The 15,889-nt window shown below is 35.4% G+C and overlaps 1 protein-coding gene across 2 annotated transcripts; it reads right to left on the reverse strand.

The window, feature by feature from the left end:
* Window positions 1-9,924: 9,924 nt before the first annotated feature.
* LOC112009388 (serine carboxypeptidase-like 45) lies at window positions 9,925-14,150 on the reverse strand. 2 transcript variants are annotated; one of them, XM_024041721.2, is made up of 11 exons: window positions 13,804-14,150; window positions 13,568-13,666; window positions 13,019-13,114; window positions 12,801-12,896; window positions 12,348-12,440; window positions 11,931-12,001; window positions 11,570-11,824; window positions 11,005-11,129; window positions 10,637-10,735; window positions 10,396-10,513; window positions 9,925-10,317 (listed from the first exon to the last, which is right to left on the reverse strand). In XM_024041721.2, exons 1-11 carry the CDS (start codon window positions 14,051-14,053, stop codon window positions 10,168-10,170), a joined length of 1,452 nt encoding a protein of 483 aa, XP_023897489.1. In that variant the 5' UTR covers window positions 14,054-14,150; the 3' UTR covers window positions 9,925-10,167. The 2 variants fall into 2 exon arrangements, with proteins under 2 accessions (XP_023897489.1, XP_065629573.1); XM_065773501.1 differs by lacking the exon at window positions 13,019-13,114.
* Between the last annotated feature and the right edge of the window lie 1,739 nt (window positions 14,151-15,889).

A 15,889-nucleotide genomic window follows, 5' to 3' on the forward strand; every position in this document is an offset into this window, starting at 1 on the left:
TGACAGGGCGACCCTTTTTGCCTTACCTGTTCATCCTTTGTATGGAAGTTCTTGGTGCTTTAATTGAGGATAAGTGTCGTGAGAGACTTGGGAATCCCATAAAAGCTTCACAAAATGGTCCCACCTTCTCGCATCTATTTTTGCCGATGATCCCATGCTTTTGCCAAAGCTAATCAGAAAAAATTTGTTGCCATTAAAGAAGTTCTGGAATCTTTCTGTGAACTCTCCAGGTAAAAAATCAATAGTGAGAAGTCTCGTCTACTTCTCCTCCAATGTGGACCAAGATTCTTTAGAAGGGTTGTGTGAAATTTTGGGTTTCAAACCCACTTCTTCTCTTGGAAAGTACTTGAGTTTTCCAACAAGCATAAAGGAACACATCAGGATTTTGGCTTTATTTTGGATCGAATGAAAAGCAAGATGGCAAGTTGGAAATCAAATCTCCTATCCCTTACGGGTAGGATTGTGTTAACCTAATCAGTCACCTCCACCATTCCTAGCTATGTGAAGCAGTACACAGCCCTTCCCACAAAATCCTCCAAAAGATAGATAAATTAAATAGAAACTTCTTGTGGGGCACTTCAGAAACTAGGAAAAAGGTTCACCTTATTGGCTGGAACAAAATTACAAAGGCAAAGGTAGAGGGTGGTTTGGGTATCCATGCAGCCAAACCAAAAAATACTGTGTTACTTGCCAAGTTGAATTAGAGATTCCACACAAAAAAAAAAAAAAAATCCTCTCTTTGGGTGAGAATTTTGTTAAAAAAAAAATACAAAGGGCAGTGGGGAAGGACTAGGAACTCGACTTGCCCTCCCACCAGCTCACTCGCTTAGATTGGTCTCAAGAAAGGAGAAGTTACATTCTTAAATGGCTCCAAGTGGATTGCAAGTAGAAACAACCTCCTCTCTCTCTCTTTGACAAGTGGATGAATAAGGGTACTTTAGGAAGTCAGATTGAAGGTCTTTTGAATAAAGGTGAGGAAAATCTTTCTCTGAGGAATATATCTAATAACTCGGGTTGGAACTGGGAAAGCCTGTCATTTGCTTTTCCAAAGTCTCTTGCTCTTGAAATGAAAACCACTTCTCTCCCCTTCTCTAATCAAGGAGAGGATCAGCTATCCTGGTTTTCAACTTCTAATGGATATTTTAAACTAAAGCAAGCTTACAGATTAGCCAATTGGGGTGACAATAACATGGTAAGGCAGCAATTCAAGGGTGATTGGGTTTGGAAAGTTGTTACTTTCCCGAAGATCAAGTGTTTTCTCTGGCAATGCTGCCACCAAAGCATCCCGGTTCGATCCATATTAGCTCAAAGAGGTATAAATATTCCTTTCCTTTGCCCTATGTGTAATAATGAGCCAAAAACAATTCTCCACACATTAAGGGACTGCCCCAAGGCGCAATCCTTATGGAATTCCCTCTCTCCACCCTTTCAAGGTAACCTCTTTTATGGCTTGCAATTAGTGGATTAGCTGAATCTAAACTCTAAGACCTCCATGACTAGTCATTCTTCCAATATCAGTTGGAGCATTCTCTTCCCATTTGCAGTGTAGACTCTTTGGCTGCACTGAAACTGCATTGCTTTTGAAAATCCAAACCAACACAAGGACCTGAAGCTTAAGACAATGGCCAAGGCTTTGAAGTTCTCGTACCTTGGGATGAATAGGAAGCAGAATCAGGTTAAGGTAAAAATCCAAGTTCAATGGCTGCCACCACCATCCAATTGGGTCAAGCTGAATTCAGATGGCTCATCAATGGGGAACCCTGGCCTGGCAAGTGAAGGAGGTTTAATTAGAAATGAAAGGGGTGAATGGAGTAAGGGGTATGCAAGAGCGATTGGTATTACAATGAGTGTAGCAGCTGAGCTATGGGCTCTTAGAGATGGTATTCGCTTGTGTTTTGCACTCAAACTTCTAGCAATAATCATTGAGCTTGATTCCAAATTGGTTGTTGATCTATTGAAGAATGAGCTAGACAATCCTAATAGAATAGATGTCTTGGTCACTGATTGTAAGGAGAGTATGAGAGCCATTCCTTGTGCAAGAATTCAACATTGTTATAGGGAGGCTAATAAATGTGCAGATGCCCTTGCTAGAAGTGGTGCACTGCTTAGCCAAGATTTCCCCATCACCCCCCCCCCCCCCCGGATGTAGCTTTTCTCCTTGGCCTTAATTCAGTTGGAGCCTTGTATGATCATTTTGTACCTTTTGTTTTAGAGGCTGGCTAGTTGTTAATTAAAACATCCTTTTAACACACACACGCGCGCGCGCAAAAAAAAAAAAAAAAAAAAAAAACCTTGAGGATGTAAATAGCAGACGAAACTACATTATTGGTCTCTGAAGTTTACCTATTAAGCGCTTTTAGTCCCTAAAGTTTTAACTGAGCACTATTAGTCCTTAAAGTTTCTAAACTAAAGACAATTAGTCCTCCACTTCCATTAGTTTTTTTTTTTTTTTTTTTTTTTTTTTTTTTTTTTTGCTTATGTAGCTAATAGAAATATGAGTTGGCATACTTTTAATGAAGTAGCAACATTTTTTAGTTAAAAAATCTTAAACGTCTCTCCTGTACATTTACCCCTCTCTGTCTCTTCGTTACCTTTCGTTCTCTCTATCTCTCTGTAACTTCTAGTGAAATCCATGTCAGATCTTCGGAGACCACAAAACAATTAAGGAGGTTCGCAAACTAGATCTCTGTACATTGGAGCGCAGCCAATTCTAACAACCAATATAGTCCTACATACATGCAATACTTGGAACAGATTTCTTGCCGTGAACATTTAAAATTAAATTTCTAGAGCAAACTTGTTCTCATGTGGTTGAATGGGCATTGAGTTATAGGGGAACTGGATTTGATCCAATTCGTACCTTGTACATATTATTGGGAACCTTTAACATGGACGTCGGACGAGGTGAGGTCCCGATTTTTCCCTTAATTGGTGTTCACCATTGCCTTTTGTTATCACCAAAAACTTTTTCTCCACCTCGTGCATCTATAGATCTTGTCCCCTATATGTCTTGTACTTTGTAGTTTATTCAATTTGCAAACAAAATGAAAGTTTCTTTGCTTTGTCTTTTCTGGGTCTTTGAGTTTGAAGATTCAGGCTCCAGCTTTCCCAGCTTTTCCCAGTTGTACTTTCTTTGTCTTTTTCTTCAAATGGTTGGAACCAAAGCCCTGCGTTTTGCTTTGTACTTCCACTGCATGTCTGGGTTATAAGGTCCACGTGCCTTTTGTCTCTTTTCTCTCTTCAAATCTGCTTTAATTCACTTTAGCTGTGCTGCACGTCCTGAGATCCCGAGCCTCTGGCAGCCTCTGGGGATCCCGTCCCAGCTCTTTCACTGGAATTTGCTGGACTTTTTAATGGCCTTTTTTGCTGGAAATCTGAACATATATAAGGCCTTGATGTTGATTCTTCTTGCTGCACGAATTGGGCCTTCTTTATTTTTTTATTTTTTTATGGAGTGGGTTATTGTGAAATTTTGGACCTCAACATTAGGCTTTTGAGATAGTTTGACTACATCAATATCCAATGCTCCCTTAGCTGACACAATAAAGTTGGTCAAGGTTCTTTTTTAGGTTTCCAGGCCTAGAGAGGAGAAGCCCATTGGGGAGTGCACCACGCTATTGGGCCTAGTTGGACTTTGGGCAGAAGACCCAGATTGAGGATGTTGTTCAACGCCTTTAATCACCTTATTCCTAAGTTTCCTTTTTCGTGCAAGAAGAGTCCAGGGACCAAAGGCGCTTTCGTCTTGTCTCACTTTGGTTTCTATCGTTACTTGCACCAAAGATTCCTCTGTCGTGGTAACATTGTCGGCGTTAACCGGAGACTAAACTTTGTAAGGGTAGCCCTTGGCTTGGTGCATCACTTTACCATAAGAGAAGCAAAGAGAGCCAAGGCCTTCATATTGCACCCTCTGTCTAATCCCTCCAATGCGTATCAGATCTACTAAAGGCTCGTCCAAGTTCACTTGAACACACAACCTCGCGAATTTCCCTTTGGATTCCGACGTTGTGTGCGTGTCAACTCTGAGGACTGGTCCAATGGCCTTTCCCATGTCTTTAAGGATTGAAGCTTCATAATATTCAATCGGTAACTCCGGTAGACGAATCCATACCACAATTGTTGACAGGTTTGCCTCTAATGGTATGAAGTTTGGTTCCCATCACTGAATGGAGAGATAATGCCCACAACAAACCATGGCCCACTCCTTAGCACCTTAGAGTAATCATTGTTTAAGGTAAACCAAATAAGGAAGAAATCTTGTCCAAGTGCAATACAATCCATCTTACTCGTAGGCTTCCACAGACTAGTCAACTTCGAGACGAGATAGTGATAGCTAACCGTTTTCCTGAAAACCTTAACAATAAGGGTGTTATTCCAGGCGGCACGGATCTTAGCTTTCCTATCACTAGAAAGTTTTACCACCACCTCCCTTGGAAGCAACTCTTCCTCTTCTTCTTTATCGGACTTTGCTTCGGTCTCCATAACATTCTCAAAGTTAAAAGCTTGTTCAAAGGCACTACGAATATCTCTGATCAGTTTTTCTTTGTATGAGATCCCTTCTCCCCCCAAACGGGGAGAGTGTTGTTCTAATGGTCCTCTACCACGACAGTTTTCTTTAACTTTCTTCGTGCTCCTTTGAAGTTCATCATCTTCTTCACTAGACCTAATAGCGGACTCACTCATCATCTTCTTTACATCCTCAGTTGCTATTTTAGCCACCAAGACCTAAAATAGAGTTACATCCAGCTATGGAAATGCTAGATTTTTAAGCATCTGTGAATAATAGGTGTCTATATTTACAATCTATTTTTCATCAGATTGCAAACAAAAATAATATATTTATTCCTCTCTCTCTCTCTCTCTCTCTCTCGCTATGTTCTGCATTCTCTCTCCCTTCTCCCTTCTCTCCTCCCTCAGCTCCTTTCACTCTTCGAATCTATCTCCTCTCTCAACTCGTCTCCCTTGTAAATAATAGATTGCTCATTGTAATAGAGATAGATAGTTGTGATTGTTGTTTGGTGGGTTTAGGTCGGCATTTGGGTGGTTGGATTTTGGGTTATGGGTGGCTGTTTGGTGGCTATTTGGGTTGTTAGATTTCGAGTTGTGGGTGGCTGTTTGGATCGGCCTTGGGTGGGTGGGTAGGTGTACGAGATATAACTATAACTAATATTACACTACCTAATAACCATTTATTGGATTAACATTAGAAAAATATTAAATTATATATTCTTTATATTTTTACTACTATGCATAAAAGATGGATCTATTGATCAGATAATAAACAACATATAATTGGTGTAAAATTGGACATACGTGTTAAGAATGCAAAGAATATGAAATTCAAATGTGGGATTATCAAAATATTAATCCAATAAAAAGTTATTAAATGACATAACATCACTTATAGTTATGCCAAGCGAAACTTGAATCCATTTCTAACATCATAATATGGTCAGGGTATGTTTAGTTAGAAGGGTGGAAAAGTGGGAGGATAGAAGAAATTTTAGTTTTTCTTATTTGGGTCTAGTTGAGAGTAGAAAAGTGGAGGGATAGAAAAAATAAGTTTGTATAAATTTACTTATATGTCATGTTAAAAAAAAAAAAAAAAAAAAAAAAAAAAAAAAACCCCAATTAAAACAAGTGTTATCTAACAGTGCCCTTAGGGCATTAGTTAACAATCTATTATAGGAAAGTTTTGACACCACTTTTATAGGAAATGAAAAAAGCTGTCAAAAATTAATTTTTTTTTTCAAAAACTTTTTTAAATGGATTATTAACCAAGCATTCATTAGCATTTCCCTTAAAACAAAAAAGTGGCAAACAAAAAAAAAAAAAATCCAAAAAAAGTATTAAAAAAAAAAGAAAAAAAAAAAAAAGAGCGAACCTGTATCACGCCCAAGAAGGGAAAAAAAAAAAAAGTTGCACGCCCAAGAAAAAAAAAAAGGTTGGAAATGAGGAGGTAGTGCAGTCACCTATGCAACTATCTTTCTCCCATATATTTTTTCCCAAAATTGGGGAGATAGAATCTTATTGGGACAGAGAGAAAAAACTTGAGCTCCACTAATTTTTCATAATTTATTTCTCTCCAACAAAACACCTATAAAATAACTTTTCTCTCCCTTATTTTCTATCTTCATTGTTTCACCTCCAACCAAATGGATCTTTAAAATTTGTAATATTTCTAACACTGCTCAAGTGAATTAGTCTTATTAAACCATGAAAGTAATGAATTTTAAATATAAAAAATTAATATAAAACATTAGCTAAATTAATGGTTAATACTTAAATGATATTTAAACATTAAGGCCTCAAATTGTATTGGGCTAGCCCTGGTAGGGACGGTTCCGATATTTGAATGAAGTCAAACTTGCTTGTTCCATTAGCTTTGCTCTTGGTGAACTTCAAATTTAATTGACATTTTTTTTCTCTTTCTTGGTGCTCAGATTTTCCTGAAAGCAAGTGTTTTGAAGATTAGATTGAAGAAGAAATATTATTCTTCTGAAGATATGGCTTCTGTCCTTCAATGNAAAAAAAAAAAAAAGAGCAAACCTGTATCACGCCCAAGAAGGGAAAAAAAAAAAAAAGTTGCACGCCCAAGAAAAAAAAAAAGGTTGGAAATGAGGAGGTAGTGCAGTCACCTATGCAACTATTTTTCTCCCATATATTTTTTCCCCAAATTGGGGAGATAGAATTTTATTGGGACAGAGAGAAAAAACTTGAGCTCCACTAATTTTTCATAATTTATTTCTCTCCAACAAAACACCTATAAAATAACTTTTCTCTCCCTTATTTTCTATCTTCATTGTTTCACCTCCAACCAAATGGATCTTTAAAATTTGTAATATTTCTAACACTGCTCAAGTGAATTAGTCTTATTAAACCATGAAAGTAATGAATTTTAAATATAAAAAATTAATATAAAACATTAGCTAAATTAATGGTTAATACTTAAATGATATTTAAACATTAAGGCCTCAAATTGTATTGGGCTAGCCCTGGTAGGGACGGTTCCGATATTTGAATGAAGTCAAACTTGCTTGTTCCATTAGCTTTGCTCTTGGTGAACTTCAAATTTTAATGACATTTTTTTTTCTCTTTCTTGGTGCTCAGATTTTCCTGAAAGCAAGTGTTTTGAAGATTAGATTGAAGAAGAAATATTATTCTTCTGAAGATATGGCTTCTGTCCTTCAATGTATGCTATGTGAAATTCAATCCAAGCAAGAAGTCCACCAGAGACATAAATGCAAACGGCACAGTTCTGGTCAAATACAACTTTGTAATACAAGTGCGTGCATTCTTGTTTAATGCAATTGCATGAAGACATAAATTTTCTGGTCAAATACAACTTTGTGCAGATCAATAATAATAGCACATTCTTATTTTATTCATGATTTTGGTAAGTTCATGCGTTTGGCAGTGGCTTTCCTGTGAGAAATGCCTTAAACAGTGAAAATGATCTTGCTGGTTGCGTTGCAGGAGCTCTGTGTGAAGCTCCTCTTATGCTGGCAAAAGATAGCTGATTGTCACCATCTACTTGTGTCCATCCACCAACCTGCAGTGAAAAATAAATCAAGAAAAAGAATACCATTTGGCATTCATTAACAATTCATCAAAAAACTTATATGAGCAGAGCATATTGACCTGTTTTCCCTCAAACCATGCTCTGTATGGCACAGTTATTTTCAGACCCAATTCCTTGGCCAATCCATTTACCAGTGTCTGAGACCCGGTAAATGGGACTGGTGCATCTTGATCTCCACTGTCAAATTACATCAAAATCAACTAAATTATAACTACTAAGCAGGATCCATTTCTGTCTATTCAAAATGTGATAAAGGATAAGAAGTAATTAAATAGCATATACCTGTAAAGTTGTAAACCATGGCCCAGATGCCAGACTTTGTTGTATATATACGTATATACATGGATAGGTTGTAACAATGATATTTGAGTTTGGAGAGTATTGTTTTATAAAGTCGATAAAGTGAAAATTTAATTTCTGAAATTTTCAAAGTGAAAATTCAAAATTTAGTATTTTCAATCAGTCGAAACTTTTGCTCGATCGATCAAAATGTAAGGAAATCTATCTTGGAGTCTTTACCTGTTTCGATCGATGCTTGATTCCTGTTCGATCGATTGAAAAGAGCATTCGATCTATCGAAAGGAACTCTTGACTAATCAAAACTCGTAAAACTAAAAGTTTGAAAATGTTTCAAGCCTTATGAACGATTTTATGAAACATTTTGACTCTCTATACGTGCCTTTTGATGAAATATAACCCTATGAGTATAAATAGACGACTATGTTCACTTAAAAAATAACTAGGTAGCAAAACATGAAATAGAATGAGGACAGGACAAAAAAGTAAAGGGTATATTTGTCACACAGCAGGCCTTAGTGTTTTTTCCCCTATTTTCTCTTCATTTTGGATAGAAAAGTTTTGTGTGGGTCCTAGTGGAAAATGCTTGGGCCTTACATAAAAATTTTCTTTCTCCCCCTTCCAACCAAACAACACACAAATTCATTTTCTCTCTTATTTTCTCTCCAAAGTTTTCCATCCACCTTATTTCACCTCCAAACAAACACACCCTAAAGGGCCATGCTCAAGAAAAGCTCCTATTCCAACATATGAACAACCAGGTCTTCAAAAAAGAGAAGAACCACAAGCTCACACAGCACCACAAGTTCTACTATAATTTTGTATATTATATTCAGAAATAGGTTGTGCATTAGAACATTCAGGAAATGATGAAAAACAACTTAGAGTTAGGATTTCTTTGAGTGAGCTAGGTGATATAATTGAAGTTAACATAATTTTACCTCCATTTAGCCAGAGAACAAGGGGCTTTGAAGCTGGCTCTAATTCAGCTTCAACAAAGTAGAAGAAAAGAGCTCTCTGTTGCTTTTCATCAACGGTGATGTATCTGGAAAATTGTTGGAAACTGACTTGTGGTTGCCCCGGCAGACTTGTGACTTTTTCAGCTATGAGAAAAGGTTCCACCACTGCCATAAAAATGTGTACAAAAGATGCACATATTATGCTCATGACAATCCATTGCTGAGAGTGCTAAGTGATGAAGATAGTGAGAACGAGAGCTCTTTAGTTTCAGATAGATGACTTGCTTGATTGGTGCTTAGTGCTTAATCTGATAGAGTTGGGGTTGTGTTCAGGTCGTTTTGGTCATGTGACATGCATCACGTTTTGATAAGTTAGCTCTTACCCCTTTGTCACGATAGTGATTTACAAGTTAGGAAATACAGGTTTTGAAATGTAGACCAAATAGAATAAATGTGAGCCGAATGAGACTTCTGAATATTTATCATTTTTATTGCATTGTTATGGCTCATATTTCTAATGTCTATTTTAGTATATTCTTTGTATTTTTTAACTCAAAACTATAGAGTTTAGCCCAAATATAATAAAATTTCATACTTTTGAACCCAAAAATTATGAAGGAAAAAAATGAATTTTTGAGCTAAACTTGAAAAGAAAAACTTATAAAAAGAATCAATTTAAGGCTCAATTAATCTAAAATGGACTAAATAGGGGACTGAAATTGACTGAGTCGATCGGATTTGATTGAGTGGACCAAATTGGACTGAATGGGACCGAATAGAATTTTTTTAATTTTTAGGGAGAACAAATTATTTTCAAAAAAATTTAGAAAAAAAAAAATTATGCATTATATTACAATAAAAAAAAATTATTTATTCCAATGCATTGTGTGTTTTACGACTAGTTTAGTAAAATTGCAAAATTGCTTTTGATAAACTAGATTCTATAGTTCTATACCTTAAATTTTTATTTTAATTAAATTATAATTTTCTATTATAATTGTTTTTAGTTATTTATAATTTTTTTTTTCTCATTATAAGGTCGACTATGTGTACAATATTGTACATATTTGTTTAGTTTACGCTCTACAATGTAAGGTAATAATTTTCTTTCATATTAATAATACTAGTACATTTTTATTTAAAGCAATTGCATGAAGACATGCCTTTGCTAGTCAAATACAACTCTGTCCACATCAATGATATAGTATGGTACAATCACATTTTTATTTAAAGCAATTGCATGAAGACATGCCTTTGCTAGTCAAATACAACTCTGTCCACATCAATGATATAGTATGGTACAATCTTAATTTATTCATGATTTTGATAAGTTCATTCATTCGGCAGTGGTTTTCCTGCGAGAAATGCCTTAAACAGTGAAAATGATCTCGCTGGTTGCGTTGATGGAGCTGTGTGTGAAGCTCCTCTAATGATGGCAAAAGATAGCTGGGTTTTACCATATACTTGCGTCCATCCACCAACCTGCAGTGAAAATAAATCAGGAAAAAGAATACCATTTAGCACCAACCATTCAACTGAAAACTATATGAGCATGTCTACCTGTTTTCCCTCGAACCATGTTCTGTATGGCACAGTTGTTTTCAGACCCAGCTCCTTTGCTAATTTATCTACAAGTGTTCGAGACCCGGTAAATGGAATTCTTGAATCTTGATCTCCACTATCAAATTACATCAAAATCAAATCAATTATAAGCAGGAACTTTTTCTGTTCTTCAAATGTTATAAAGGATATATGAAGTAATTAAATAGCAAAGACCTTAAAAGAGATTGTATCACTATACCTGTAAACAAAGGCCCGGATGCCAGACTTCACAAGTGAGCCTAAGACACCAATTGTAGGTATCTCTAAATTTGTCATATCATATTGTAGAACTTCGACACTAAAATTGTAAAAAAGAACCCCAAAATTACAATTTCAGCAAGAGGAAGGATTATAATTTATTAAAACAAAACAAATACTCGATTTCTTTGCACCACTATTGGGACTTGTTATGAAAAGCCTCATGGTTTAATGATTAGTTTTGTTTCCTAATTGTCTTTACATGCTGATGATATTAAATTGTTCTTGAAAGAAAATTACTTAAATTTAATTAAAGATGCAAATAATTACTAAGATTTTAAAAAACAGTGATTATCGATCGATCATTACTCTTGGCAGATACCCCATTCTTTGAATCCAACGAGTTGGGCATGGAGAGCCTCCTGCACGTCTTTCCTGTTTAAATACTTTTCTGTGATACCTTCTCCACAGACAAGTTCCTTCTTTTCAGCTTGCTGTAAGCAGAGGGAAGATGAATAAAGCAATTCTCAATTGAAATCTACATGAAGAAAATGTTGCAGTTTGAAGGATAAAATTTATATACAGTTTTTTAAGTGTTGTTCAATTAAATACAAACACATGGTTATATTGACCAATAAATTACAAATTGAATTATCCTTTCGAAGGACCATTAGATTCAATGAAACTATGCGTCTGAACATAATTAAGAAACCCAATATATAGCTCCTAAGAAATGGTATCTAATTTTTACCCTGTTTGAAATATAAAAATGTGATAATCTCTAACAAAAACAAGTCGCATTATATAAGAGTTTTGATAGGGCGTGTAAAAACTTTAAGTGCTGACTGAGAGCATCTAGTTTAGAATGGAGAGGTGGCAAAGTTCGAAATTTAGACAAGAAGGCCTTATATAGCATGTCCATTTGTGACTTAACAGGTGATAGACAAATGTCACCGGTGACATCGAAAGGGTCGATGGTGTCAGTAAGTTGTTTGATTCGTAAAGTTACAGCAATACAAGCTGATTCATCACTTCCTTCTTGGTTTATGATTCCTCTCATGATCTGAGCTGAACCATTACAAACTTTAGTGACAAGTTGATAAATGTCATCTGATATCAAGCCGTGAGACCAGTAATACTCGTATGGCCAGTTTAAATCAATGGTGAAATCCAGAAGAGGATTCCCTACCTGCAAAATAGTACAAATTAATAAAAATTTTGATTGATCAATATTATTATCTGACATGGAAATTTTTTCAAGCTATTTCAGAGGATATATTTCTTGTTCTACTCACAGCTATCCCCTTCAAATTGATCTTCAAATTGGACTGAATAATGAGCTGGGCGAGTTGAGGCACATAGTGACCTATTACCAAAAAAAAAAAAAAAAAGACCATGATTTTTATAAGAAATCTCTCTCGAATTTGTAGAAGGATGAATCTATTTTTTATTTAATTAAGTTATTTATTTTTGAATACTAGACTAATTAACACTATAAGAATTTCTTTTCATCATGTTGAAATGAATCTTTTTTTTTTGAGAAACATGTTGAAATGAATCTTATTTATTCAATATACACCATAATATCGGACTCTAGTCCATGCTCTCTATCAGACCTCTCAGCAACATGTGTATGGGGGCAAGAACGCAAAACCTTACTGCTGTTAATTTGAACCAAAACTGATAGCCTTCGTTTAAAATGGAAAAATTACCTGCATAGCTCTCTCCTGCGATAAAAAAATCTCTGTCTTGGTATTCTGGATATTTGGCAAACCAGCGTTGCAGAAATATAAGATTGTCTCGTGCTTAGCAAAAGTAGACACGTCGTCAGTTTCAAAATCTTCATATATAAAATGATTGGTTCTATAAACATCCTTATAGTAATTTGCGTGGAAAAAAAATTCCACATATAAAGGATATTGACTTTTGAATGTAAGTTGTAATTTATGTAAATTGCGTTTTGTTTATCTTTGTTCTCGAATCGCGGTTGTCACATCTGTATTTTGTCTTTCAAATCATTGGCAAGAAGGCAAGTGCACAAACTATAGCATATAGTATTCACTGTGAATAATATAACAGAAGTACTTAAAATCAATTAATTAGGAAAAAGTTTGACTGATTGGTATGTCTTTGAATAATAGGAAACAAGGCCAAATAACATATACCTGTAATCTCATCGTTCACATGGGTGTAAAATGATTTATTAGCCGAGTAAGAGAAACCAACTCCTGCCGGTGACTCAAGGTACAACATATTTGCTTCTGAAACAAAGATTAAATGAAGAAGTAAGTGTTTTTGCCAAACAAGAGTATCTTGACCTATTTGACTATTTCCTCGGAGGTGTGCAGTTCCCTGTCCACGTACCAAGTTATTATAAATATACCTGTAATCTCATCGTTCACATTGGTGTAAAATGATTTGTTAACCGAGTAAGAGAAACCAACTCCTGCCGGTGACTCGAGATACAACATATTTGCTTCTGAAACAAAGATTAAATGAAGAAGTAAGATTTTTTTGCCAAACAAGAGTATCTTGACCTATTTGACTATTTCCTCGGAGATGTGTAGTTCCCCCGTCCACATACCAAGTTATTATAAAGAGGGATCTTTTAGAGGTGACCCAAGATGGATATTATAAAGAGAGATCTTTTAGAGGTGACCCAAGATGGAGCAGGAGGTTTCAAATTCAAAATCTCATGAATATTATGAGATCTGAGGAACTATTAAGCCAACCCTTAGAGGTTTAAATAATTTTTAATAATTCACTTAAATCTAGTTTTTCATTCATCCTTGATAAATAAATAAATAAGCAGGTTTAGTCTGGGAATAGTCAGACGCACCTATAAACAAAGTAAAACATTAATCATAGCCAGTTAAAAAGGAAATGAAACAAGATAAACAAGAGTTCTCATGGACTTGGAGAAAAGGATTACCTTTATTCCAGTTGTACTCATTCCTGACCAGATTTTCACCTCTCACTTTAAAGGGGCCATGCTCAAGGAAAGCCGATGCAACAGATGAACAACCAGGCCCTAAGAAATGAGAAGAAGCACATGGTCAGACACCAAAAAGAAGTAAAATTTATACCATAAATAGAAAAAAAAAATTAGAGTTAAGAGTTCATTCAGTGATCTAGGTAATATAATTAAAGCTGATACTGTAATTTTACCTCCATTTAGCCAGAGAACAAGAGGCTTTGAACCTGGCTGTGATTCAGCTTCAACAAAGTAGTAGAAAAGAGCTCTGCTTTGTTTTTCATCAACGGAGATGTAGCCGGAAAATTGTTGGAAACTGACCTCTGGTTGCCCTGGCAGACTTGTGATTTTATCATCTATGCGAAAAGACTCCACAGTCATAAAAATCTGCACCAAGGATGCACATATTATGCCTATGACCATCCATTCCTGATGAGACTGCATGATTGACTGAGAAGAAGAGATTGAGAACAAGCTTTCTTTGGTTTGTGATAGAAGGCTTGCTTGATTGGTGCTTCTTCTTATAGAGTTGGAACAGTCCTGTGAGCAAAAAGAGGCCTTTTGAAAATGATTAAAAAAAAAAGAGTTGACTCCGAAAATGATAAGACAGGTTTAATGGTGCTTAGCAAAAATAAAAAGAAAAAAAAGAAGAAAAAGACACGTTTGAACTATAATCAACTCAACTCAACTCAAAACCTTCTTGGCTTTACTCAAATATAAAAACTAACAACTCAATTCAACTAAGAAATCTGATAAAGACTGTTTATCAAAAAAAAAAAAAAATTCTGATAAAGACTGAGTCAACACTGCCGGCTGAACCTATTGGCCAAAATCTTCCTTTGTTAGATATTATATATTTTTTTTATTGGTTGTTGTGTTGCCGTTGGTATACTGGAACTTCATATGTTAGATATTTAAGTTAGACATTTTTTTTATTGATGGATCCTATGTTAAATATTTAAGTTTAATTTTTGTGGGTTTTCTTTGTTTTTGTTTGGTACTGAATCTGGGTATATATATATATATATATATAAACTTTGCCTTTTGCTTAGAAGGAATGAGAGGAAAAGGCAGACTGAGAATCTAGCGATTATAGAATGTGATATATGATATATGTTTCACTAGGAAAAGGCAGATTGAGACTTGATTTCTCTTTCTTAGTTTCACTAGGAAAGAATTAGCAGGGACACATATGATATATGTTTAACTAGAAGCTATAGGCTGTGATCAATTTCCATTTTCAAGGAATATGTTATTTTATATATTATCAGATAATTGAGAAGAAACCAGTTAAGAAGAAAGTATCGAAGAATAAGAAGCAAGCTGAGAAAGAACTGAAGCAAGAAGAAGAAAAGAACTAAACGACATCTACCAGATACAAGAGTATTTAAGTTAGAAACTAAACGACTTGTAGTTCTTGTTTGTAACTTTTATTCACTTTCATCTCACGTGCTATAACCGTCTCTCACACGTGTTGTAACTGAATTACAAACGGGTTGTTTAGTTTGTTAAGTTTGTTACTCTCTGTTTTGGGGTTTTGGGCACAGAGGTGTATATAACCTCAANTTTATTCACTTTCATCTCACGTGCTATAACCGTCTCTCACACGTGTTGTAACTGAATTACAAACGGGTTGTTTAATTTGTTAAGTTTGTTACTCTCTGTTTTGGGGTTTTGGGCACAGAGGTGTATATAAACCTCAAATAATGTACAGATTCATTTATCACAAAGATTAAGAGAAAGTTTCTCAATTCCTTTCTCCAATTCCCTCTTTGTGCACTCATAGAATTCTGTTATTCTTTTCTTTGTTTTGTTATATATGTAGCAGGCCATATGATATTGATGTTGCATCACTCATAACATCATAGCAAATTGTAAAATAAGTTGTGAAAACTTTTTTCCCTATCATTACTCGTGTATAGAATATCTAGAGCTTATTATGTCTTCAAGATGATTCTTTAAAGACATTACTAGAAAGGGAATTTAGGGTATTGATGAATTTTTCATCTATATACCCTAGCCAAGATATTCACTGGAGGATTAAGCACATTTGCTGTGATATTTCAGCTATACTCTCACAAACCCCTCTGTGCTCTGTTAACTGGATTCCTGGAGGGGCAAACGGCAAGGCTCGTGCCGTGGCCAAGTGGTTGTTATTGAACAATGTATTTAACATTTTTAATTTGGGTTTTGGCCCTCCCTGTTTTGAATCTTTAATCAGGGTGGAGGCCAGCAGACCCTCTTGTAATTCTTTTTGGATATGAATAAAATTTTCCAGTT

Source organism: Quercus suber, unplaced genomic scaffold (assembly GCF_002906115.3).
Source record: "Quercus suber isolate HL8 unplaced genomic scaffold, Cork oak 2.0 scaffold_76, whole genome shotgun sequence".
NCBI classification, from domain to species: Eukaryota; Viridiplantae; Streptophyta; class Magnoliopsida; order Fagales; family Fagaceae; genus Quercus; species Quercus suber.

Bases quoted from the DNA above. Each gene is read 5' to 3' on its own strand.
- LOC112009388 (XM_024041721.2), bottom strand. From the start codon at position 14,053: ATGCAGTCTCATCAGGAATGGATGGTCATAGGCATAATATGTGCATCC. The intron at 11,825-11,930 runs GTGAGTAGAACA...ACTATTTTGCAG, and splicing joins TCAATTTGAAGGGGATAGCT to GTAGGGAATCCTCTTCTGGA. The intron at 10,514-10,636 runs GTATAGTGATAC...GTAATTTGATAG, and splicing joins ATCCGGGCCTTTGTTTACAG to TGGAGATCAAGATTCAAGAA.